Raw genomic sequence first — 27,306 nt, forward strand, 5'->3', positions numbered from 1 at the left:
ACCCTTCCAACCTGATGGGGGGTGTGAGAGAAAGGGAAGTTGTTAAAGAGAACAGCAGGGGTTGCGGAATCTTCTGGACGAATCCAGGTCTCAGTCAAGCCCAAAATACTAAGAGTAGACTGAGAAGCAATGGCCAGAATGAAGTTTGTTGACAGCTGACTGACAATTCCAGAGACCCACAGAAAATGGCAGAGGTGCAGCAGAAGAGGTGCAGACAGAACGCAGCTTAGCAAGATTTCATTGCCGTCTGTGTGTGATGTTAGAGCATTGTTGAACAAGAATGTATTGGAAACATATTACTGCCTACCCGACTCTGCCAGAGAGGTCAGGAAAAATACACTTACTTAAAGCTGCAGTCAGTAACTTTTAGCTCTGTGTCGCCCCCTATGTTTGAAAACCTGGAATTGCAGTTTCTTGCAGAATTATCTTCCATGCGCAGGGTTGTGATCCGGTGTTCCGGCACGGCTCCAGCGCGGATGAATCTAATGTCTTGAGGTGAATGTGTAGTTGTCAGTCACTGCATGGGTGTGGATATTTACTGTTCTTCGCAATCACAGATTCTAGCCTATGTCTTGGAATATATGACCCAAATCAGAATTTTCACCGTATATTGCCATCTGAACAAGTAAGTAACAAGTCTGCCATGTTTGTTCTGCCCAATTGAGGAAAAAAGCATTACAATAAATCGCACTACCAACGATGATTAAATCTAAAGGTCAGTTAGCTCATATCACATCTAACTGTGCAAAGTATTATCATTGTTATACTTTGTTCTCAAATTATTAATGTTAACAACATCAGGATTGCGTGACTATGAGTATAGTATTAGCGTGTAGATTTCAATTTTTGTACAGTCTAATATCTAATTGTCATACCATTCAAATTTCATATTAAGAAATTCTTTCAATCCAAAAAGCAAGTGAATCTTCCTTCAAACTGGTTCTATTTAAAATACAAAAACTTGTGTAATCCCACGTTGGCTATCTGTAATCAGAAGCACATTTAAAACTGGAATATAATTTAATTTCATTCACATGTGTTCCATAAACACATAATCCTTTCTGGATTACAATCCGCCATCAAAATGATAAATTTAATTATTCTAGCTGCTGTGAGATAAGGCTATAAATGATCCGCCACCCGCAGGATCCTCACAAGCGATAGCCTACTAGGAAAACTCCAATTTGGAAAACTTCTTCATGTTTACAGACGTGACGTAATGACGTAGTGCCATGCTCGAATTTCCCGCGGAATCCTACCCGTACCACTCAAATTAGAAAACATTATTATAAGCTAACCGTTGTGAATCGGGCTAAAGTAAGGTGATAGTTTTGAACACTGGCTGGTTATGTACTTGCTCAAATATTGATTTCGGATCATTTTCGAATCCCTCCCTCCATATGTACTTGAGTTTTGTGTGCGTTTATGAGCACTGTAATATAGTTTAATGTCACACCTTCTTTTTTCAAATAAAACAAAGCAAAGAACAAGTGTCTTATCATTTATTATACTATAGCATTATACATCAGTAGTTGTCCGCGACAAACAATGTTGATTTGCCATGGTACATGTCCTTGTGGAGATTGAAAGAATGCCATCTTCTCCTGTTCCGTTGTTGTCCCCTTTTGTTGTTTTAAATAATGATTTAATGATTCGATATTTATTTGCCGCCGTCACAGCTATAATGCTTCTCTGACGAGCCGCTTCTTCTTTGGCTTTTGGCGTAGTACTGTGGGGTTACACCAGCAACATGCCCGTGGACACTGCGGACTAGCGGTCCGCATGTGTACAGCACGTCGACGTGGACGACGACGCAGAAGTATAAATGAAAACCGACGCACAGCTTACGGCGTAGATCCGACGCAGAAGTATAAATTGGGCTTTAGAGTGCTTTGTTTTTAGAGATTGAATTCTGTTTACATAATTGAAATATTATTTTTATTATATATTATGTATTATTTATATATTATATTACTGCAGTATTATTATTATTTAATATCTTTGCATTATTCAGTGTCTTTGCAGATTCTGACAAATATAGTGTGTCTTCTGGTTATTTCATGATACAGCTGAAATAGTAAGAGTATTATGATAGTATGAAATTTCGAACACAACATCAGTTTCCTAGTGTGTGTCTGTTGGTCCCTTATTAAGTTCAGCTGTTGTTCATTCAGTTTCCTCATTTACCCTTGTGTATTTGAAGCCTGAGTTCTGTCTGTTTATTGTTCGGTGTCGTTGATAGTAATGTGGTTGTTGCTATACTGCTTACCCCTGCATGTTTATAGTCTTGTTGTAATTAAACTGTTTGTTTCTTCGAATGTCCTGCATTGTGTTCTTGCTGCAGTCACCTACTCCGGCAGTCATGCTATAATCATATTTTTATACAAATGTTATACCTGAGACCAGGCCGTGAATCTCCACTGCTAAACTCAACTACACATTTATCCCTATCAAATTCACTTTAAATAGCACCTTTTAATCTTTCATACACTGTGTTTATACAAAAATTGTGAACTGAAATGCAATAAAATATATATGATAATATAAAATGTCATGTTATAAGTATATTTTTATACAAACACTATACCTGAGACCAGTCCTCAATTCTCCTCTGTTAAACCTTATTGGTCGATCCATAGACCTGTCACTCCTCACAGACACACAGCTGGACTCTGTTTCTGATCTCATCTGATGAGCAGGACTAAAACAGAGAGATTAAAGTTAATCCTTTAAATTACTGGAACAAATAAACTGTACATTTATCATTATCAAACACACTTTAAATAGCACTTCATGTTCTTGTCATACAGTAATGATTGTCCACTGAAGATGAGCGTTGAAAGAACGAAAGTGCAGCTTTATGTAATCCAAAAGGGAGCAAACAATACACAAAGACTTGACTTCGCTTGGCAAAACAAGAACACGGACATGGACAACTCACCAAATCTAGATAAGAAACAATAGGCTTGTTCAAGTTGAACTACACTAGTCTGCCACCGGCTGGCAAGATCTGCCGGTTGCAGTTGGGCGAGGAGTAAAGGGATGGCCATCAGTTCGGACACTTCATGCTTTCTGTTTTTTATTCCTCATATCTTTAAGAGTCTCAAAATAGTGTGTTAGTTCACTTTGAAATAATACAAGGTTAGGTTTATTATATGCATAATTTTTTTGGTGTAGCTATATGAAATTTTCCAAATATAAGCAATAGCTTAACCAGAATGTTTTCTTCCAAACTTTTAATCTTATACAGTAAGAATATATATTTACTAGGTAGCATAATCTTAATCTTTGTTAATGTTTTGTGTGTTTTGTTTGAATATCAGATATTCAATATCAAGAATGGTTAAATTCAGGTACTTGTGTAAGAAAAAAACATGCAACACACATCGTCCTTGTCATCGCAGAATCTGACCAATGAGAATAAAGTGTGTCGTCATCAAGGCTCTCGCAGCTGATTTTGAGCAAATGGCAGCTGGTCTCGTTTTGCTCTCTCTGTACTTTGATGGGACGTGATCGTAAGGCAGCTCCAGCGCCGATCAAAGTCAGACAAATTTTCGAACCAGAATGCATTGCTTTTGTCAGGCGGAAGCCGATCTTTTTTTCAGATCCACAGACAGTTCTTTGCCATGAGGTGCATGTTGAACTTCCAGTAACCAGTATGAGAGAGTGAGAGCGATTAACACCAAATTTAACACACCTGCTCCCCATTCACACCTAAGACCTTGTAACACTAACGAGTCACATGACACCGGGGAGAGAAAATGGCTAATTGGGCCCAATTTGGACATTTTCACTTAGGGGTGTACTCACTTTTGTGGCTAGCGGTTTAGACATTAACGGCTGTGTGTTGAGTTATTTTGAGGGGACAGCAAATTTACACTGTTATACAAGCTGTACACTCACTACTTTACATTGTAGCAAAGTGTCATTTCTTCAGTGTTGTCACATGAAAAGATATAATAAAATTTTTACAAAAATGTGAGGAGTGTACTCACATCTGTGAGATACTGCATATCAAACTAGCATATATCAAAAAAAGGGGTCACATGACAAGAACAACCAATGACAGAGTGGAGCTGAGGAACCTTATCCAATCAGAAGGCAAAACTGAAGACCACGTGACAAGACAATAGGTGTGTTCGACTTGAAGCACCACTAGTCCAGTCGGAGTATGACATCAATGTACTGCGAGAGCGATTCGAAAGCTCGCAGAGCCATCTGCTCTCTGTAGCTCTTACGGTGCTTTGATGTCATACACTACTCTTAACACCTGATGTACTTGTTACATTGCTAGAAGAATGGCATCTATGCTAATATTAGTCTGTTTCACTCTTATTCCGAGGTCACCGTAGCCGCCCAGATCCAGATCGTATCCGGATCAGATGGTGGATCAGCACCTAGAGATGACATCTACAGCCCTGAATGTCAGCGGAGACCAGGACAACTAGATGAGCCCTAGAGACTGATCCTCCGAAGACCTAGTCCCTAGACGGCCTTTGGGACAAGATCACAGGAACTAGATGAGTCCTCTGCACAATCTGACTTTGTTGCAGCCTAGATTTAAACTGTTGTTTTTGTCTGGCCAGAGGAGAAGGACACACTGTTTCGACACACTATTTCCCCGTTTAATACTGTAAAGCTGCTTTGACACAATTTGCATTGTAAAAAGTGCTATATAAAAAAAATATACAACAATCAGTCTGCGTAGCGCTGTGTCAAGTCGAGCACACCTAATGAATCAATGAAAGCGTGACACGTGAACTAAGTAACCAATATTAGGAGAACATGAGCATCAAGGGAAGCACATGGCAAACAGAAACCATGACTAAGAACTAAACAAAATAAAAGACATGAACACATGAACAAAACCCAAAACCAACCATGACACATGCACTGTATTTACACAGAAATTATGAACTGAACTGTGATAAGAAATGAAAATATATTATGCTTATTGTAGCCGTTCATTCGTGATCATTTCCATTTGTTTTTTATTATTATTATTAATAATATTGTTGTTGTCCTTGTGTCATGTGTATATTTATATTTGTGTTTATGAATTTTTGTTTTAGCATTGTCCACCTGCCGGGTTTTTACCGACATATGCATCACTATACGGGGTTGGGGAATAGGAAGTTGGAAAGATCGTGTTTGGATATCGGCATGGTGGTAGCTCACAGTTTTTTGACCACCCTTTGTTATTTTGGCTTGATTTTTCGTTGTTGGAAATAAGAACTGCATTTAGAAATGCTTTTGAAACAAAACTTTTGTATTTAAAAACAAAATTAAATATTGAAGTTTGGAGTGGAGTGCGTGCAAAACAGCGACTGTTCCCGAATCCACGGCCTAATTCAAGAGGCCAACACAATGCTATAATCATATTTTTATACAAAGATTGTACCTGAGACCAGTCCTTGAATCTCCTCTGTTAAACCTTATTGGTCGATCCATAGACCTGTCACTCTTCACAGACACACAGCTGGACTCTGCTTCTGATCTCTTCTGATGAACTGGACTAAAACAGAGATTAAAATTCATCCTTTAAATTACTGTAACAAATGAACTGTACATTTATCATTATCAAACACACTTTAAATAGCACTTCATGGTCTTTTCATACTGTAGTGATTGTCTACTGAAGGTGAGCGTTGAAAGAACCCAAGTGCAGCTTTATGTAATCAAACGTGAGCAAATAATACACAAAGATTTGACTTGGCTTGGCTTGGCAAAACAAGAACACGGACATGGACAACTCACCAAACAATGGCTACATGAACAAAGCTAGATAAGAGACAATAGGCTTGTTCGAGATAAAATACACTAGACTGCCACCGGCTGGCAAGATCTGCCGGTTGCAGGTGGGGGAGGAGTAAAGAGAGACGGCCATCAGTTCGGACAATTCATGTTTTCTGTTTTTTATTCCTCATATTTTTAAGAGTTTCAAAATAGTGTGCTAGTTCACTTTTAAATAATACAACATTAGGTTTATTATATGTATAATTTTATTGGAGTAGCTATATGAAATTTTCCAAATATAAGCAATAGCTTAACCAGAATGTTTTCTTCCAAACTTTTAATCTTATACAGTAAGAAAATATATTTACTAGATAGCCTAATCTTAATCTTTGTTAATGTTTTGTGTGTTTTGTTTGATTATCAGATATTCAATATCAAGAATGGTTAAATTCAGGTACTTGTCTAAGAAAAAAACATGCATCGTCCTTGTCGTCGCAGAATCTGACCAATGAGAATAAAGCATGTCGTCATCAAGGCTCTCGCAGCTGATTTTGAGCAAATGCGCGACTGGTCTCGTTTTGCTCTCGCGGTACTTTGATGAGACATGTGATCGTAAGGCGGCTGCAGCTCCGATCAAAGTCAGACACATTTTCTAACCAGAATGCACTGCTTTTGTCAGGCGGCAGCTGAACTTTGTGGAGCTGCATGAAGTCGAACAAGCCTAATGCCAACATGAGGGCTATATATATATATATATATATATGAAGCAAAAGGGGTCACATGACAAAAACAACCAATTACAGAGTGGAGCTCAGGAACCTTAACCAATCCGAAGTCAGAATCGAAGACCACGTGACAAGACAATAGGTTAAAGCAGCACCGCATAGTCAATTGGGATATGACATCAAAGTACCGCGAGAGCGATTCGAAGCTCGCAGAGCCATCTGCTCTCTGTAGCTCTTACGGTGCTTTGATGTCATACACTACCCTTAACACCTGATCTACTTGTTACATTGCTAGAAGAATGGCATCTATGCTAATATTACTCTGTTTCACTCTTATTCCGAGGTCACCGTAGCCGCCCAGATCCAGATCGTATCCGGATCAGATGGTGGATCAGCACCTAGAGATGACATCTACAGCCCTGAATGTCAGCGGAGACCAGGACAACTAGATGAGCCCTAGAGACTGATCCTCCGAAGACCTAGTCCCTAGACGGCCTTTGGGACAAGATCACAGGAACTAGATGAGTCCTCTGCACAATCTGACTTTGTTGCAGCCTAGATTTAAACTGTTGTTTTGTCTGGCCAGAGGAGAAGGACACACTGTTTCGACACACTATTTCCCGTTTAATACTGTAAAGCTGCTTTGACACAATTTGCATTGTAAAAGTGCTATATAAAAAATATACAACAATCAGTCTGCGTGGCGCTGTGTCAAGTCGAGCACACCTAATGAATCAATGAAAGCGTGACACGTGAACTAAGTAACCAATATTAGGAGAACATGAGCATCAAGGGAAGCACATGGCAAACAGAAACCATGACTAAGAACTAAACAAAATAAAAGGCATGAACACATGAACAAAACCCAAAACCAACCATGGCACATGCACTGTATTTACACAGAAATTATGAACTGAACTGTGATAAGAAATGAAAATATATTATGCTTATTGTAGCCGTTCATTCGTGATCATTTCCATTTGTTTTTTATTATTATTATTAATAATATTGTTGTTGTCCTTGTGTCATGTGTATATTTATATTTGTGTTTATGAATTTTGTTTTAGCATTGTCCACCTGCCGGGTTTTACCGACATATGCATCACTATACGGGGTTGGGGAATAGGAAGTTGGAAAGATCGTGTTTGGATATCGGGCATGGTGGTAGCTCACAGTTTTTTGACCACACTTTGTTATTTTGGCTTGATTTTTCGTTGTTGGAAATAAGAACTGCATTTAGAAATGCTTTTGAAACAAAACGTTTGTATTTAAAAAACAAAATTAAATATTGAAGTTTGGAGTGGAGTGCATGCAAAACAGCGACTGTTCCCCGAATCCACGGCCTAATTCAAGAGGCCGACACAATGCTATAATCATATTTTTATACAAAGATTGTACCTGAGACCAGTCCTTGAATCTCCTCTGTTAAACCTTATTGGTCGATCCATAGACCTGTCACTCTTCACAGACACACAGCTGGACTCCGCTTCTGATCTCTTCTGATGAACTGGACTAAAACAGAGATTAAAATTCATCCTTTAAATTACTGTAACAAATGAACTGTACATTTATCATTATCATTATCAAACACACTTTAAATAGCACTTCATGGTCTTTTCATACTGTAGTGATTGTCTACTGAAGGTGAGCGTTGAAAGAACCCAAGTGCAGCTTTATGTAATCCAAACGTGAGCAAATAATACACAAAGATTTGACTTGGCTTGGCTTGGCAAAACAAGAACACGGACATGGTCAACTCACCAAACAATGGCTACATGAACAAAGCTAGATAAGAGACAATAGGCTTGTTCGAGATGAAATACACTAGACTGCCACCGGCTGGCAAGATCTGCCGGTTGCAGGTGGGGGAGGAGTAAAGAGAGACGGCCATCAGTTCGGACAATTCATGTTTTCTGTTTTTTATTCCTCATATTTTTAAGAGTTTCAAAATAGTGTGCTAGTTCACTTTTAAATAATACAACATTAGGTTTATTATATGTATAATTTTATTGGAGTAGCTATATGAAATTTTCCAAATATAAGCAATAGCTTAACCAGAATGTTTTCTTCCAAACTTTTAATCTTATACAGTAAGAAAATATATTTACTAGATAGCCTAATCTTAATCTTTGTTAATGTTTTGTGTGTTTTGTTTGATTATCAGATATTCAATATCAAGAATGGTTAAATTCAGGTACTTGTCTAAGAAAAAACATGCATCGTCCTTGTCGCCGCAGAATCTGACCAATGAGAATAAAGCATGTCGTCATCAAGGCTCGCAGCTGATTTTGAGCAAATGCGCGACTGGTCTCGTTTTGCTCTCGCGGTACTTTGATGAGACATGTGATCGTAAGGCGGCTGCAGCTCCGATCAAAGTCAGACACATTTTCTAACCAGAATGCACTGCTTTTGTCAGGCGGCAGCTGAACTTTGTGGAGCTGCATGAAGTCGAACAAGCCTAATGCCAACATGAGGGCAAAAGGGGTCACATGACAAAACAACCAATTACAGAGTGGAGCTCAGGAACCTTAACCAATCTGAAGGCAGAGTTGAAGACCACGTGACAAGACAATAGGTGTGTTCGACTTGAAGCAGCACTGCATAGTCCAATTGGGGTATGACATCAAAGTACCGCGAGAGCGATTCGAAAGCTCGCAGAGCCATCTGCTCTCTGTAGCTCTTACAGTGCTTTGATGTCATACACTACTCTTAACACCTGATGTACTTGTTACATTGCTAGAAGAATGGCATCTATGCTAATATTAGTCTGTTTCACTCTTATTCCGAGGTCACTGTAGCTGCCCAGATCCAGATCGTATCCGGATCAGATGGTGGATCAGCACCTAGAGATGACATCTACAGCCCTGAATGTCAGCGGAGACCAGGACAACTAGATGAGCCCTAGAGACTGATCCTCCGAAGACCTAGTCCCTAGACGGCCTTTGGGACAAGATCACAGGAACTAGATGAGTCCTCTGCACAATCTGACTTTGTTGCAGCCTAGATTTAAACTGTTGTTTTTGTCTGGCCAGAGGAGAAGGACACACTGTTTCGACACACTATTTCCCCGTTTAATACTGTAAAGCTGCTTTGACACAATTTGCATTGTAAAAAGTGCTATATAAAAAATATACAACAATCAGTCTGCGTGGCGCTGTGTCAAGTCGAGCACACCTAATGAATCAATGAAAGCGTGACACGTGAACTAAGTAACCAATATTAGGAGAACATGAGCATCAAGGGAAGCACATGGCAAACAGAAACCATGACTAAGAACTAAACAAAATAAAAGGCATGAACACATGAACAAAACCCAAAACCAACCATGGCACATGCACTGTATTTACACAGAAATTATGAACTGTGATAAGAAATGAAAATATATTATGCTTATTGTAGCCGTTCATTCGTGATCATTTCCATTTGTTTTTTATTATTATTATTAATAATATTGTTGTTGTCCTTGTGTCATGTGTATATTTATATTTGTGTTTATGAATTTTGTTTTAGCATTGTCCACCTGCCGGGTTTTACCGACATATGCATCACTATACGGGGTTGGGGAATAGGAAGTTGGAAAGATCGTGTTTGGATATCGGGCATGGTGGTAGCTCACAGTTTTTTGACCACACTTTGTTATTTTGGCTTGATTTTTCGTTGTTGGAAATAAGAACTGCATTTAGAAATGCTTTTGAAACAAAACTTTTGTATTTAAAAAACAAAATTAAATATTGAAGTTTGGAGTGGAGTGCGTGCAAAACAGCGACTGTTCCCCGAATCCACGGCCTAATTCAAGAGGCCGACACAATGCTATAATCATATTTTTATACAAAGATTGTACCTGAGACCAGTCCTTGAATCTCCTCTGTTAAACCTTATTGGTCGATCCATAGACCTGTCACTCTTCACAGACACACAGCTGGACTCCGCTTCTGATCTCTTCTGATGAACTGGACTAAAACAGAGATTAAAATTCATCCTTTAAATTACTGTAACAAATGAACTGTACATTTATCATTATCAAACACACTTTAAATAGCACTTCATGGTCTTTTCATACTGTAGTGATTGTCTACTGAAGGTGAGCGTTGAAAGAACCCAAGTGCAGCTTTATGTAATCCAAACGTGAGCAAATAATACACAAAGATTTGACTTGGCTTGGCTTGGCAAAACAAGAACACGGACATGGACAACTCACCAAACAATGGCTACATGAACAAAGCTAGATAAGAGACAATAGGCTTGTTCGAGATAAAATACACTAGACTGCCACCGGCTGGCAAGATCTGCCGGTTGCAGGTGGGGGAGGAGTAAAGAGAGACGGCCATCAGTTCGGACAATTCATGTTTTCTGTTTTTTATTCCTCATATTTTTAAGAGTTTCAAAATAGTGTGCTAGTTCACTTTTAAATAATACAACATTAGGTTTATTATATGTATAATTTTATTGGAGTAGCTATATGAAATTTTCCAAATATAAGCAATAGCTTAACCAGAATGTTTTCTTCCAAACTTTTAATCTTATACAGTAAGAAAATATATTTACTAGATAGCCTAATCTTAATCTTTGTTAATGTTTTGTGTGTTTTGTTTGATTATCAGATATTCAATATCAAGAATGGTTAAATTCAGGTACTTGTCTAAGAAAAAAACATGCATCGTCCTTGTCGTCGCAGAATCTGACCAATGAGAATAAAGCATGTCGTCATCAAGGCTCGCAGCTGATTTTGAGCAAATGCGCGACTGGTCTCGTTTTGCTCTCGCGGTACTTTGATGAGACATGTGATCGTAAGCGGCTGCAGCTCCGATCAAAGTCAGACACATTTTCTAACCAGAATGCACTACTTTTGTCAGGCGGCAGCTGAACTTTGTGGAGCTGCATGAAGTCGAACAAGCCTAATGCCAACATGAGGGCTATATATATATATATATATATATATATATATATGAAGCAAAAGGGGTCACATGACAAAAACAACCAATTACAGAGTGGAGCTCAGGAACCTTAACCAATCCGAAGTCAGAATCGAAGACCACGTGACAAGACAATAGGTTAAAGCAGCACCGCATAGTCCAATTGGGATATGACATCAAAGTACCGCGAGAGCGATTCGAAAGCTCGCAGAGCCATCTGCTCTCTGTAGCTCTTACGGTGCTTTGATGTCATACACTACCCTTAACACCTGATCTACTTGTTACATTGCTAGAAGAATGGCATCTATGCTAATATTAGTCTGTTTCACTCTTATTCCGAGGTCACCGTAGCCGCCCAGATCCAGATCGTATCCGGATCAGATGGTGGATCAGCACCTAGAGATGACATCTACAGCCCTGAATGTCAGCGGAGACCAGGACAACTAGATGAGCCCTAGAGACTGATCCCCTCCGAAGACCTAGTCCCCTAGACGGCCTTTGGGACAAGATCACAGGAACTAGATGAGTCCTCTGCACAATCTGACTTTGTTGCAGCCTAGATTTAAACTGTTGTTTTGTCTGGCCAGAGGAGAAGGACACACTGTTTCGACACACTATTTCCCGTTTAATACTGTAAAGCTGCTTTGACACAATTTGCATTGTAAAAAGTGCTATATAAAAAATATACAACAATCAGTCTGCGTAGCGCTGTGTCAAGTCGAGCACACCTAATGAATCAATGAAAGCGTGACACGTGAACTAAGTAACCAATATTAGGAGAACATGAGCATCAAGGGAAGCACATGGCAAACAGAAACCATGACTAAGAACTAAACAAAATAAAAGGCATGAACACATGAACAAAACCCAAAACCAACCATGGCACATGCACTGTATTTACACAGAAATTATGAACTGAACTGTGATAAGAAATGAAAATATATTATGCTTATTGTAGCCGTTCATTCGTGATCATTTCCATTTGTTTTTTATTATTATTATTAATAATATTGTTGTTGTCCTTGTGTCATGTGTATATTTATATTTGTGTTTATGAATTTTGTTTTAGCATTGTCCACCTGCCGGGTTTTACCGACATATGCATCACTATACGGGGTTGGGGAATAGGAAGTTGGAAAGATCGTGTTTGGATATCGGGCATGGTGGTAGCTCACAGTTTTTGACCACACTTTGTTATTTTGGCTTGATTTTTCGTTGTTGGAAATAAGAACTGCATTTAGAAATGCTTTTGAAACAAAACGTTTGTATTTAAAAAACAAAATTAAATATTGAAGTTTGGAGTGGAGTGCGTGCAAAACAGCGACTGTTCCCCGAATCCACGGCCTAATTCAAGAGGCCGACACAATGCTATAATCATATTTTTATACAAAGATTGTACCTGAGACCAGTCCTTGAATCTCCTCTGTTAAACCTTATTGGTCGATCCATAGACCTGTCACTCTTCACAGACACACAGCTGGACTCCGCTTCTGATCTCTTCTGATGAACTGGACTAAAACAGAGATTAAAATTCATCCTTTAAATTACTGTAACAAATGAACTGTACATTTATCATTATCATTATCAAACACACTTTAAATAGCACTTCATGGTCTTTTCATACTGTAGTGATTGTCTACTGAAGGTGAGCGTTGAAAGAACCCAAGTGCAGCTTTATGTAATCAAACGTGAGCAAATAATACACAAAGATTTGACTTGGCTTGGCTTGGCAAAACAAGAACACGGACATGGTCAACTCACCAAACAATGGCTACATGAACAAAGCTAGATAAGAGACAATAGGCTTGTTCGAGATGAAATACACTAGACTGCCACCGGCTGGCAAGATCTGCCGGTTGCAGGTGGGGAGGAGTAAAGAGAGCGGCCATCAGTTCGGACAATTCATGTTTTCTGTTTTTATTCCTCATATTTTTAAGAGTTTCAAAATAGTGTGCTAGTTCACTTTTAAATAATACAACATTAGGTTTATTATATGTATAATTTTATTGGAGTAGCTATATGAAATTTTCCAAATATAAGCAATAGCTTAACCAGAATGTTTTCTTCCAAACTTTTAATCTTATACAGTAAGAAAATATATTTACTAGATAGCCTAATCTTAATCTTTGTTAATGTTTTGTGTGTTTTGTTTGATTATCAGATATTCAATATCAAGAATGGTTAAATTCAGGTACTTGTCTAAGAAAAAACATGCATCGTCCTTGTCGCCGCAGAATCTGACCAATGAGAATAAAGCATGTCGTCATCAAGGCTCGCAGCTGATTTTGAGCAAATGCGCGACTGGTCTCGTTTTGCTCTCGCGGTACTTTGATGAGACATGTGATCGTAAGCGGCTGCAGCTCCGATCAAAGTCAGACACATTTTCTAACCAGAATGCACTGCTTTTGTCAGGCGGCAGCTGAACTTTGTGGAGCTGCATGAAGTCGAACAAGCCTAATGCCAACATGAGGGCAAAAGGGGTCACATGACAAAAACAACCAATTACAGAGTGGAGCTCAGGAACCTTAACCAATCTGAAGGCAGAGTTGAAGACCACGTGACAAGACAATAGGTGTGTTCGACTTGAAGCAGCACTGCATAGTCAATTGGGGTATGACATCAAAGTACCGCGAGAGCGATTCAAAGCTCGCAGAGCCATCTGCTCTCTGTAGCTCTTACAGTGCTTTGATGTCATACACTACTCTTAACACCTGATGTACTTGTTACATTGCTAGAAGAATGGCATCTATGCTAATATTAGTCTGTTTCACTCTTATTCCGAGGTCACTGTAGCTGCCCAGATCCAGATCGTATCCGGATCAGATGGTGGATCAGCACCTAGAGATGACATCTACAGCCCTGAATGTCAGCGGAGACCAGGACAACTAGATGAGCCCTAGAGACTGATCCTCCGAAGACCTAGTCCCTAGACGGCCTTTGGGACAAGATCACAGGAACTAGATGAGTCCTCTGCACAATCTGACTTTGTTGCAGCCTAGATTTAAACTGTTGTTTTTGTCTGGCCAGAGGAGAAGGACACACTGTTTCGACACACTATTTCCCCGTTTAATACTGTAAAGCTGCTTTGACACAATTTGCATTGTAAAAAGTGCTATATAAAAAATATACAACAATCAGTCTGCGTGGCGCTGTGTCAAGTCGAGCACACCTAATGAATCAATGAAAGCGTGACACGTGAACTAAGTAACCAATATTAGGAGAACATGAGCATCAAGGGAAGCACATGGCAAACAGAAACCATGACTAAGAACTAAACAAAATAAAAGGCATGAACACATGAACAAAACCCAAAACCAACCATGGCACATGCACTGTATTTACACAGAAATTATGAACTGAACTGTGATAAGAAATGAAAATATATTATGCTTATTGTAGCCGTTCATTCGTGATCATTTCCATTTGTTTTTATTATTATTATTAATAATATTGTTGTTGTCCTTGTGTCATGTGTATATTTATATTTGTGTTTATGAATTTTGTTTTAGCATTGTCCACCTGCCGGGTTTTACCGACATATGCATCACTATACGGGGTTGGGGAATAGGAAGTTGGAAAGATCGTGTTTGGATATCGGGCATGGTGGTAGCTCACAGTTTTTTGACCACACTTTGTTATTTTGGCTTGATTTTTCGTTGTTGGAAATAAGAACTGCATTTAGAAATGCTTTTGAAACAAAACGTTTGTATTTAAAAACAAAATTAAATATTGAAGTTTGGAGTGGAGTGCATGCAAAACAGCGACTGTTCCCGAATCCACGGCCTAATTCAAGAGGCCGACACAATGCTATAATCATATTTTTATACAAAGATTGTACCTGAGACCAGTCCTTGAATCTCCTCTGTTAAACCTTATTGGTCGATCCATAGACCTGTCACTCTTCACAGACACACAGCTGGACTCCGCTTCTGATCTCTTCTGATGAACTGGACTAAAACAGAGATTAAAATTCATCCTTTAAATTACTGTAACAAATGAACTGTACATTTATCATTATCATTATCAAACACACTTTAAATAGCACTTCATGGTCTTTTCATACTGTAGTGATTGTCTACTGAAGGTGAGCGTTGAAAGAACCCAAGTGCAGCTTTATGTAATCAAACGTGAGCAAATAATACACAAAGATTTGACTTGGCTTGGCTTGGCAAAACAAGAACACGGACATGGTCAACTCACCAAACAATGGCTACATGAACAAAGCTAGATAAGAGACAATAGGCTTGTTCGAGATGAAATACACTAGACTGCCACCGGCTGGCAAGATCTGCCGGTTGCAGGTGGGGGAGGAGTAAAGAGAGACGGCCATCAGTTCGGACAATTCATGTTTTCTGTTTTTTATTCCTCATATTTTTAAGAGTTTCAAAATAGTGTGCTAGTTCACTTTTAAATAATACAACATTAGGTTTATTATATGTATAATTTTATTGGAGTAGCTATATGAAATTTTCCAAATATAAGCAATAGCTTAACCAGAATGTTTTCTTCCAAACTTTTAATCTTATACAGTAAGAAAATATATTTACTAGATAGCCTAATCTTAATCTTTGTTAATGTTTTGTGTGTTTTGTTTGATTATCAGATATTCAATATCAAGAATGGTTAAATTCAGGTACTTGTCTAAGAAAAAAACATGCATCGTCCTTGTCGTCGCAGAATCTGACCAATGAGAATAAAGCATGTCGTCATCAAGGCTCTCGCAGCTGATTTTGAGCAAATGCGCGACTGGTCTCGTTTTGCTCTCGCGGTACTTTGATGAGACATGTGATCGTAAGGCGGCTGCAGCTCCGATCAAAGTCAGACACATTTTCTAACCAGAATGCACTGCTTTTGTCAGGCGGCAGCTGAACTTTGTGGAGCTGCATGAAGTCGAACAAGCCTAATGCCAACATGAGGGCAAAAGGGGTCACATGACAAAAACAACCAATTACAGAGTGGAGCTCAGGAACCTTAACCAATCTGAAGGCAGAGTTGAAGACCACGTGACAAGACAATAGGTGTGTTCGACTTGAAGCAGCACTGCATAGTCCAATTGGGGTATGACATCAAAGTACCGCGAGAGCGATTCGAAAGCTCGCAGAGCCATCTGCTCTCTGTAGCTCTTACAGTGCTTTGATGTCATACACTACTCTTAACACCTGATGTACTTGTTACATTGCTAGAAGAATGGCATCTATGCTAATATTAGTCTGTTTCACTCTTATTCCGAGGTCACTGTAGCTGCCCAGATCCAGATCGTATCCGGATCAGATGGTGGATCAGCACCTAGAGATGACATCTACAGCCCTGAATGTCAGCGGAGACCAGGACAACTAGATGAGCCCTAGAGACTGATCCCCTCCGAAGACCTAGTCCCCTAGACGGCCTTTGGGACAAGATCACAGGAACTAGATGAGTCCTCTGCACAATCTGACTTTGTTGCAGCCTAGATTTAAACTGTTGTTTTTGTCTGGCCAGAGGAGAAGGACACACTGTTTCGACACACTATTTCCCCGTTTAATACTGTAAAGCTGCTTTGACACAATTTGCATTGTAAAAAGTGCTATATAAAAAAAATATACAACAATCAGTCTGCGTGGCGCTGTGTCAAGTCGAGCACACCTAATGAATCAATGAAAGCGTGACACGTGAACTAAGTAACCAATATTAGGAGAACATGAGCATCAAGGGAAGCACATGGCAAACAGAAACCATGACTAAGAACTAAACAAAATAAAAGGCATGAACACATGAACAAAACCCAAAACCAACCATGGCACATGCACTGTATTTACACAGAAATTATGAACTGAACTGTGATAAGAAATGAAAATATATTATGCTTATTGTAGCCGTTCATTCGTGATCATTTCCATTTGTTTTTTATTATTATTATTAATAATATTGTTGTTGTCCTTGTGTCATGTGTATATTTATATTTGTGTTTATGAATTTTGTTTTAGCATTGTCCACCTGCCGGGTTTTACCGACATATGCATCACTATACGGGGTTGGGGAATAGGAAGTTGGAAAGATCGTGTTTGGATATCGGGCATGGTGGTAGCTCACAGTTTTTTGACCACACTTTGTTATTTTGGCTTGATTTTTCGTTGTTGGAAATAAGAACTGCATTTAGAAATGCTTTTGAAACAAAACGTTTGTATTTAAAAAACAAAATTAAATATTGAAGTTTGGAGTGGAGTGCATGCAAAACAGCGACTGTTCCCCGAATCCACGGCCTAATTCAAGAGGCCGACACAATGCTATAATCATATTTTTATACAAAGATTGTACCTGAGACCAGTCCTTGAATCTCCTCTGTTAAACCTTATTGGTCGATCCATAGACCTGTCACTCTTCACAGACACACAGCTGGACTCCGCTTCTGATCTCTTCTGATGAACTGGACTAAAACAGAGATTAAAATTCATCCTTTAAATTACTGTAACAAATGAACTGTACATTTATCATTATCATTATCAAACACACTTTAAATAGCACTTCATGGTCTTTTCATACTGTAGTGATTGTCTACTGAAGGTGAGCGTTGAAAGAACCCAAGTGCAGCTTTATGTAATCCAAACGTGAGCAAATAATACACAAAGATTTGACTTGGCTTGGCAAAACAAGAACACGGACATGGTCAACTCACCAAACAATGGCTACATGAACAAAGCTAGATAAGAGACAATAGGCTTGTTCGAGATGAAATACACTAGACTGCCACCGGCTGGCAAGATCTGCCGGTTGCAGGTGGGGAGGAGTAAAGAGAGACGGCCATCAGTTCGGACAATTCATGTTTTCTGTTTTTATTCCTCATATTTTTAAGAGTTTCAAAATAGTGTGCTAGTTCACTTTTAAATAATACAACATTAGGTTTATTATATGTATAATTTTATTGGAGTAGCTATATGAAATTTTCCAAATATAAGCAATAGCTTAACCAGAATGTTTTCTTCAAACTTTTAATCTTATACAGTAAGAAAATATATTTACTAGATAGCCTAATCTTAATCTTTGTTAATGTTTTGTGTGTTTTGTTTGATTATCAGATATTCAATATCAAGAATGGTTAAATTCAGGTACTTGTCTAAGAAAAAACATGCATCGTCCTTGTCGCCGCAGAATCTGACCAATGAGAATAAAGCATGTCGTCATCAAGGCTCGCAGCTGATTTTGAGCAAATGCGCGACTGGTCTCGTTTTGCTCTCGCGGTACTTTGATGAGACATGTGATCGTAAAGCGGCTGCAGCTCCGATCAAAGTCAGACACATTTTCTAACCAGAATGCACTGCTTTTGTCAGGCGGCAGCTGAACTTTGTGGAGCTGCATGAAGTCGAACAAGCCTAATGCCAACATGAGGGCTATATATATATATATATATATATATATATATATGAGGCAAAAGGGTCACATGACAAAAACAACCAATTACAGAGTGGAGCTCAGGAACCTTAACCAATCTGAAGGCAGAGTTGAAGACCACGTGACAAGACAATAGGTGTGTTCGACTTGAAGCAGCACTGCATAGTCCAATTGGGGTATGACATCAAAGTACCGCGAGAGCGATTCGAAGCTCGCAGAGCCATCTGCTCTCTGTAGCTCTTACGGTGCTTTGATGTCATACACTACTCTTAACACCTGATGTACTTGTTACATTGCTAGAAGAATGGCATCTATGCTAATATTAGTCTGTTTCACTCTTATTCCGAGGTCACTGTAGCTGCCCAGATCCAGATCGTATCCGGATCAGATGGTGGATCAGCACCTAGAGATGACATCTACAGCCCTGAATGTCAGCGGAGACCAGGACAACTAGATGAGCCCTAGAGACTGATCCTCCGAAGACCTAGTCCCTAGACGGCCTTTGGGACAAGATCACAGGAACTAGATGAGTCCTCTGCACAATCTGACTTTGTTGCAGCCTAGATTTAAACTGTTGTTTTGTCTGGCCAGAGGAGAAGGACACACTGTTTCGACACACTATTTCCCGTTTAATACTGTAAAGCTGCTTTGACACAATTTGCATTGTAAAAGTGCTATATAAAAAATATACAACAATCAGTCTGCGTAGCGCTGTGTCAAGTCGAGCACACCTAATGAATCAATGAAAGCGTGACACGTGAACTAAGTAACCAATATTAGGAGAACATGAGCATCAAGGGAAGCACATGGCAAACAGAAACCATGACTAAGAACTAAACAAAATAAAAGACATGAACACATGAACAAAACCCAAAACCAACCATGACACATGCACTGTATTTACACAGAAATTATGAACTGAACTGTGATAAGAAATGAAAATATATTATGCTTATTGTAGCCGTTCATTCGTGATCATTTCCATTTGTTTTTTATTATTATTATTAATAATATTGTTGTTGTCCTTGTGTCATGTGTATATTTATATTTGTGTTTATGAATTTTTGTTTTAGCATTGTCCACCTGCCGGGTTTTTACCGACATATGCATCACTATACGGGGTTGGGGAATAGGAAGTTGGAAAGATCGTGTTTGGATATCGGGCATGGTGGTAGCTCACAGTTTTTTGACCACACTTTGTTATTTTGGCTTGATTTTTCGTTGTTGGAAATAAGAACTGCATTTAGAAATGCTTTTGAAACAAAACGTTTGTATTTAAAAAACAAAATTAAATATTGAAGTTTGGAGTGGAGTGCGTGCAAAACAGCGACTGTTCCCCGAATCCACGGCCTAATTCAAGAGGCCGACACAATGCTATAATCATATTTTTATACAAAGATTGTACCTGAGACCAGTCCTTGAATCTCCTCTGTTAAACCTTATTGGTCGATCCATAGACCTGTCACTCTTCACAGACACACAGCTGGACTCCGCTTCTGATCTCTTCTGATGAACTGGACTAAAACAGAGATTAAAATTCATCCTTTAAATTACTGTAACAAATGAACTGTACATTTATCATTATCAAACACACTTTAAATAGCACTTCATGGTCTTTTCATACTGTAGTGATTGTCTACTGAAGGTGGCGTTGAAAGAACCCAAGTGCAGCTTTATGTAATCAAACGTGAGCAAATAATACACAAAGATTTGACTTGGCTTGGCTTGGCAAAACAAGAACACGGACATGGACAACTCACCAAACAATGGCTACATGAACAAAGCTAGATAAGAGACAATAGGCTTGTTCGAGATAAAATACACTAGACTGCCACCGGCTGGCAAGATCTGCCGGTTGCAGGTGGGGAGGAGTAAAGAGAGCGGCCATCAGTTCGGACAATTCATGTTTTCTGTTTTTATTCCTCATATTTTTAAGAGTTTCAAAATAGTGTGCTAGTTCACTTTTAAATAATACAACATTAGGTTTATTATATGTATAATTTTATTGGAGTAGCTATATGAAATTTTCCAAATATAAGCAATAGCTTAACCAGAATGTTTTCTTCCAAACTTTTAATCTTATACAGTAAGAAAATATATTTACTAGATAGCCTAATCTTAATCTTTGTTAATGTTTTGTGTGTTTTGTTTGATTATCAGATATTCAATATCAAGAATGGTTAAATTCAGGTACTTGTCTAAGAAAAAACATGCATCGTCCTTGTCGCCGCAGAATCTGACCAATGAGAATAAAGCATGTCGTCATCAAGGCTCGCAGCTGATTTTGAGCAAATGCGCGACTGGTCTCGTTTTGCTCTCGCGGTACTTTGATGAGACATGTGATCGTAAAGCGGCTGCAGCTCCGATCAAAGTCAGACACATTTTCTAACCAGAATGCACTGCTTTTGTCAGGCGGCAGCTGAACTTTGTGGAGCTGCATGAAGTCGAACAAGCCTAATGCCAACATGAGGGCAAAAGGGGTCACATGACAAAAACAACCAAATACAGAGTGGAGCTCAGGAACCTTAACCAATCTGAAGGCAGAGTTGAAGACCACGTGACAAGACAATAGGTGTGTTCGACTTGAAGCAGCACTGCATAGTCAATTGGGGTATGACATCAAAGTACCGCGAGAGCGATTCGAGCTCGCAGAGCCATCTGCTCTCTGTAGCTCTTACAGTGCTTTGATGTCATACACTACTCTTAACACCTGATGTACTTGTTACATTGCTAGAAGAATGGCATCTATGCTAATATTAGACTGTTTCACTCTTATTCCGAGGTCACTGTAGCTGCCCAGATCCAGATCGTATCCGGATCAGATGGTGGATCAGCACCTAGAGATGACATCTACAGCCCTGAATGTCAGCGGAGACCAGGACAACTAGATGAGCCCTAGAGACTGATCCTCCGAAGACCTAGTCCCCTAGACGGCCTTTGGGACAAGATCACAGGAACTAGATGAGTCCTCTGCACAATCTGACTTTGTTGCAGCCTAGATTTAAACTGTTGTTTTGTCTGGCCAGAGGAGAAGGACACACTGTTTCGACACACTATTTCCCGTTTAATACTGTAAAGCTGCTTTGACACAATTTGCATTGTAAAAGTGCTATATAAAAAATATACAACAATCAGTCTGCGTGGCGCTGTGTCAAGTCGAGCACACCTAATGAATCAATGAAAGCGTGACACGTGAACTAAGTAACCAATATTAGGAGAACATGAGCATCAAGGGAAGCACATGGCAAACAGAAACCATGACTAAGAACTAAACAAAATAAAAGACATGAACACATGAACAAAACCCAAAACCAACCATGACACATGCACTGTATTTACACAGAAATTATGAACTGAACTGTGATAAGAAATGAAAATATATTATGCTTATTGTAGCCGTTCATTCGTGATCATTTCCATTTGTTTTTTATTATTATTATTAATAATATTGTTGTTGTCCTTGTGTCATGTGTATATTTATATTTGTGTTTATGAATTTTTGTTTTAGCATTGTCCACCTGCCGGGTTTTACCAACATATGCATCACTATACGGGGTTGGGGAATAGGAAGTTGGAAAGATCGTGTTTGGATATCGGGCATGGTGGTAGCTCACAGTTTTTTGACCACCCTTTGTTATTTTGGCTTGATTTTTCGTTGTTGGAAATAAGAACTGCATTTAGAAATGCTTTTGAAACAAAACTTTTGTATTTAAAAAACAAAATTAAATATTGAAGTTTGGAGTGGAGTGCGTGCAAAACAGCGACTGTTCCCCGAATCCACGGCCTAATTCAAGAGGCCGACACAATGCTATAATCATATTTTTATACAAAGATTGTACCTGAGACCAGTCCTTGAATCTCCTCTGTTAAACCTTATTGGTCGATCCATAGACCTGTCACTCTTCACAGACACACAGCTGGACTCTGCTTCTGATCTCTTCTGATGAACTGGACTAAAACAGAGATTAAAATTCATCCTTTAAATTACTGTAACAAATGAACTGTACATTTATCATTATCAAACACACTTTAAATAGCACTTCATGGTCTTTTCATACTGTAGTGATTGTCTACTGAAGGTGAGCGTTGAAAGAACCCAAGTGCAGCTTTATGTAATCAAGCGTGAGCAAATAATACACAAAGATTTGACTTGGCTTGGCTTGGCAAAACAAGAACACGGACATGGACAACTCACCAAACAATGGCTACATGAACAAAGCTAGATAAGAGACAATAGGCTTGTTCGAGATAAAATACACTAGACTGCCACCGGCTGGCAAGATCTGCCGGTTGCAGGTGGGGAGGAGTAAAGAGAGCGGCCATCAGTTCGGACAATTCATGTTTTCTGTTTTTATTCCTCATATTTTTAAGAGTTTCAAAATAGTGTGCTAGTTCACTTTTAAATAATACAACATTAGGTTTATTATATGTATAATTTTATTGGAGTAGCTATATGAAATTTTCCAAATATAAGCAATAGCTTAACCAGAATGTTTTCTTCAAACTTTTAATCTTATACAGTAAGAAAATATATTTACTAGATAGCCTAATCTTAATCTTTGTTAATGTTTTGTGTGTTTTGTTTGATTATCAGATATTCAATATCAAGAATGGTTAAATTCAGGTACTTGTCTAAGAAAAAACATGCATCGTCCTTGTCGCCGCAGAATCTGACCAATGAGAATAAAGCATGTCGTCATCAAGGCTCGCAGCTGATTTTGAGCAAATGCGCGACTGGTCTCGTTTTGCTCTCGCGGTACTTTGATGAGACATGTGATCGTAAGGCGGCTGCAGCTCCGATCAAAGTCAGACACATTTTCTAACCAGAATGCACTGCTTTTGTCAGGCGGCAGCTGAACTTTGTGGAGCTGCATGAAGTCGAACAAGCCTAATGCCAACATGAGGGCTATATATATATATATATATATATATATATATATATATGAGGCAAAAGGGGTCACATGACAAAAACAACCAATTACAGAGTGGAGCTCAGGAACCTTAACCAATCTGAAGGCAGAGTTGAAGACCACGTGACAAGACAATAGGTGTGTTCGACTTGAAGCAGCACTGCATAGTCAATTGGGGTATGACATCAAAGTACCGCGAGAGCGATTCGAAGCTCGCAGAGCCATCTGCTCTCTGTAGCTCTTACAGTGCTTTGATGTCATACACTACTCTTAACACCTGATGTACTTGTTACATTGCTAGAAGAATGGCATCTATGCTAATATTAGTCTGTTTCACTCTTATTCCGAGGTCACTGTAGCTGCCCAGATCCAGATCGTATCCGGATCAGATGGTGGATCAGCACCTAGAGATGACATCTACAGCCCTGAATGTCAGCGGAGACCAGGACAACTAGATGAGCCCTAGAGACTGATCCCCTCCGAAGACCTAGTCCCCTAGACGGCCTTTGGGACAAGATCACAGGAACTAGATGAGTCCTCTGCACAATCTGACTTTGTTGCAGCCTAGATTTAAACTGTTGTTTTTGTCTGGCCAGAGGAGAAGGACACACTGTTTCGACACACTATTTCCCCGTTTAATACTGTAAAGCTGCTTTGACACAATTTGCATTGTAAAAAGTGCTATATAAAAAAAATATACAACAATCAGTCTGCGTAGCGCTGTGTCAAGTCGAGCACACCTAATGAATCAATGAAAGCGTGACACGTGAACTAAGTAACCAATATTAGGAGAACATGAGCATCAAGGGAAGCACATGGCAAACAGAAACCATGACTAAGAACTAAACAAAATAAAAGGCATGAACACATGAACAAAACCCAAAACCAACCATGGCACATGCACTGTATTTACACAGAAATTATGAACTGAACTGTGATAAGAAATGAAAATATATTATGCTTATTGTAGCCGTTCATTCGTGATCATTTCCATTTGTTTTTTATTATTATTATTAATAATATTGTTGTTGTCCTTGTGTCATGTGTATATTTATATTTGTGTTTATGAATTTTGTTTTAGCATTGTCCACCTGCCGGGTTTTACCGACATATGCATCACTATACGGGGTTGGGGAATAGGAAGTTGGAAAGATCGTGTTTGGATATCGGGCATGGTGGTAGCTCACAGTTTTTGACCACACTTTGTTATTTTGGCTTGATTTTTCGTTGTTGGAAATAAGAACTGCATTTAGAAATGCTTTTGAAACAAAACTTTTGTATTTAAAAACAAAATTAAATATTGAAGTTTGGAGTGGAGTGCGTGCAAAACAGCGACTGTTCCCCGAATCCACGGCCTAATTCAAGAGGCCGACACAATGCTATAATCATATTTTTATACAAAGATTGTACCTGAGACCAGTCCTTGAATCTCCTCTGTTAAACCTTATTGGTCGATCCATAGACCTGTCACTCTTCACAGACACACAGCTGGACTCCGCTTCTGATCTCTTCTGATGAACTGGACTAAAACAGAGATTAAAATTCATCCTTTAAATTACTGTAACAAATGAACTGTACATTTATCATTATCATTATCAAACACACTTTAAATAGCACTTCATGGTCTTTTCATACTGTAGTGATTGTCTACTGAAGGTGAGCGTTGAAAGAACCCAAGTGCAGCTTTATGTAATCCAAACGTGAGCAAATAATACACAAAGATTTGACTTGGCTTGGCTTGGCAAAACAAGAACACGGACATGGACAACTCACCAAACAATGGCTACATGAACAAAGCTAGATAAGAGACAATAGGCTTGTTCGAGATAAAATACACTAGACTGCCACCGGCTGGCAAGATCTGCCGGTTGCAGGTGGGGGAGGAGTAAAGAGAGACGGCCATCAGTTCGGACAATTCATGTTTTCTGTTTTTTATTCCTCATATTTTTAAGAGTTTCAAAATAGTGTGCTAGTTCACTTTTAAATAATACAACATTAGGTTTATTATATGTATAATTTTATTGGAGTAGCTATATGAAATTTTCCAAATATAAGCAATAGCTTAACCAGAATGTTTTCTTCAAACTTTTAATCTTATACAGTAAGAAAATATATTTACTAGATAGCCTAATCTTAATCTTTGTTAATGTTTTGTGTGTTTTGTTTGATTATCAGATATTCAATATCAAGAATGGTTAAATTCAGGTACTTGTCTAAGAAAAAAACATGCATCGTCCTTGTCGTCGCAGAATCTGACCAATGAGAATAAAGCATGTCGTCATCAAGGCTCTCGCAGCTGATTTTGAGCAAATGCGCGACTGGTCTCGTTTTGCTCTCGCGGTACTTTGATGAGACATGTGATCGTAAGGCGGCTGCAGCTTCGATCAAAGTCAGACACATTTTCTAACCAGAATGCACTGCTTTTGTCAGGCGGCAGCTGAACTTTGTGGAGCTGCATGAAGTCGAACAAGCCTAATGCCAACATGAGGGCTATATATATATATATATATATATATATATATATATATGAAGCAAAAGGGGTCACATGACAAAAACAACCAATTACAGAGTGGAGCTCAGGAACCTTAACCAATCCGAAGGCAGAATTGAAGACCACGTGACAAGACAATAGGTGTGTTCGACTTGAAGCAGCGCTGCATAGTCCAATTGGGGTATGACATCAAAGTACCGCGAGAGCGATTCGAAAGCTCGCAGAGCCATCTGCTCTCTGTAGCTCTTACGGTGCTTTGATGTCATACACTACCCTTAACACCTGATGTACTTGTTACATTGCTAGAAGAATGGCATCTATGCTAATATTAGTCTGTTTCACTCTTATTCCGAGGTCACCGTAGCCGCCCAGATCCAGATCGTATCCGGATCAGATGGTGGATCAGCACCTAGAGATGACATCTACAGCCCTGAATGTCAGCGGAGACCAGGACAACTAGATGAGCCCTAGATGAGCCCTAGAGACCCCAAAGGCCCTCCGAAGACCTAGTCCCCTAGACGGCCTTTGGGACAAGATCACAGGAACTAGATGAGTCCTCTGCACAATCTGACTTTGTTGCAGCCTAGATTTAAACTGTTGTTTTTGTCTGGCCAGAGGAGAAGGACACACTGTTTCGACACACTATTTCCCCGTTTAATACTGTAAACTGCTTTGACACAATTTGCATTGTAAAAAGTGCTATATAAAAAAAATATACAACAATCAGTCTGCGTAGCGCTGTGTCAAGTCGAGCACACCTAATGAATCAATGAAAGCGTGACACGTGAACTAAGTAACCAATATTAGGAGAACATGAGCATCAAGGGAAGCACATGGCAAACAGAAACCATGACTAAGAACTAAACAAAATAAAAGACATGAACACATGAACAAAACCCAAAACCAACCATGACACATGCACTGTATTTACACAGAAATTATGAACTGAACTGTGATAAGAAATGAAAATATATTATGCTTATTGTAGCCGTTCATTCGTGATCATTTCCATTTGTTTTTTATTATTATTATTAATAATATTGTTGTTGTCCTTGTGTCATGTGTATATTTATATTTGTGTTTATGAATTTTTGTTTTAGCATTGTCCACCTGCCGGGTTTTTACCGACATATGCATCACTATACGGGGTTGGGGAATAGGAAGTT

General features: G+C 39.0%; 1 protein-coding gene across 6 annotated transcripts in view; it reads right to left on the reverse strand.

Annotated features, from left to right (window-relative positions):
• The window catches only part of LOC131539043 (NACHT, LRR and PYD domains-containing protein 3-like), a 176,297-nt gene that overhangs the window by 147,009 nt on the left and 1,982 nt on the right, over positions 1-27,306 (reverse strand). For all 6 annotated transcript variants that reach the window (XR_009270765.1, XR_009270764.1, XR_009270763.1 and 3 more), the window contains exons 5-14: positions 25,060-25,173; positions 22,579-22,692; positions 20,145-20,258; positions 17,669-17,782; positions 15,213-15,326; positions 12,774-12,887; positions 10,303-10,416; positions 7,860-7,973; positions 5,402-5,515; positions 2,588-2,701 (exon numbers count right to left, since the gene is read on the reverse strand). Coding sequence is in view for 3 of the 6 variants with exons in the window: in XM_058773327.1 (XP_058629310.1) it covers positions 2,588-2,701; positions 5,402-5,515; positions 7,860-7,973; positions 10,303-10,416; positions 12,774-12,887; positions 15,213-15,326; positions 17,669-17,782; positions 20,145-20,258; positions 22,579-22,692; positions 25,060-25,173 (1,140 nt within the window). In the remaining 3 variants the exon portion in view is untranslated. The remainder of the gene's footprint in view (positions 1-2,587; positions 2,702-5,401; positions 5,516-7,859; positions 7,974-10,302; positions 10,417-12,773; positions 12,888-15,212; positions 15,327-17,668; positions 17,783-20,144; positions 20,259-22,578; positions 22,693-25,059; positions 25,174-27,306) is intronic.

The sequence above is a fragment of the Onychostoma macrolepis genome, chromosome 04 (assembly GCF_012432095.1).
Source record: "Onychostoma macrolepis isolate SWU-2019 chromosome 04, ASM1243209v1, whole genome shotgun sequence".
Lineage (NCBI taxonomy): Eukaryota > Metazoa > Chordata > Actinopteri > Cypriniformes > Cyprinidae > Onychostoma > Onychostoma macrolepis.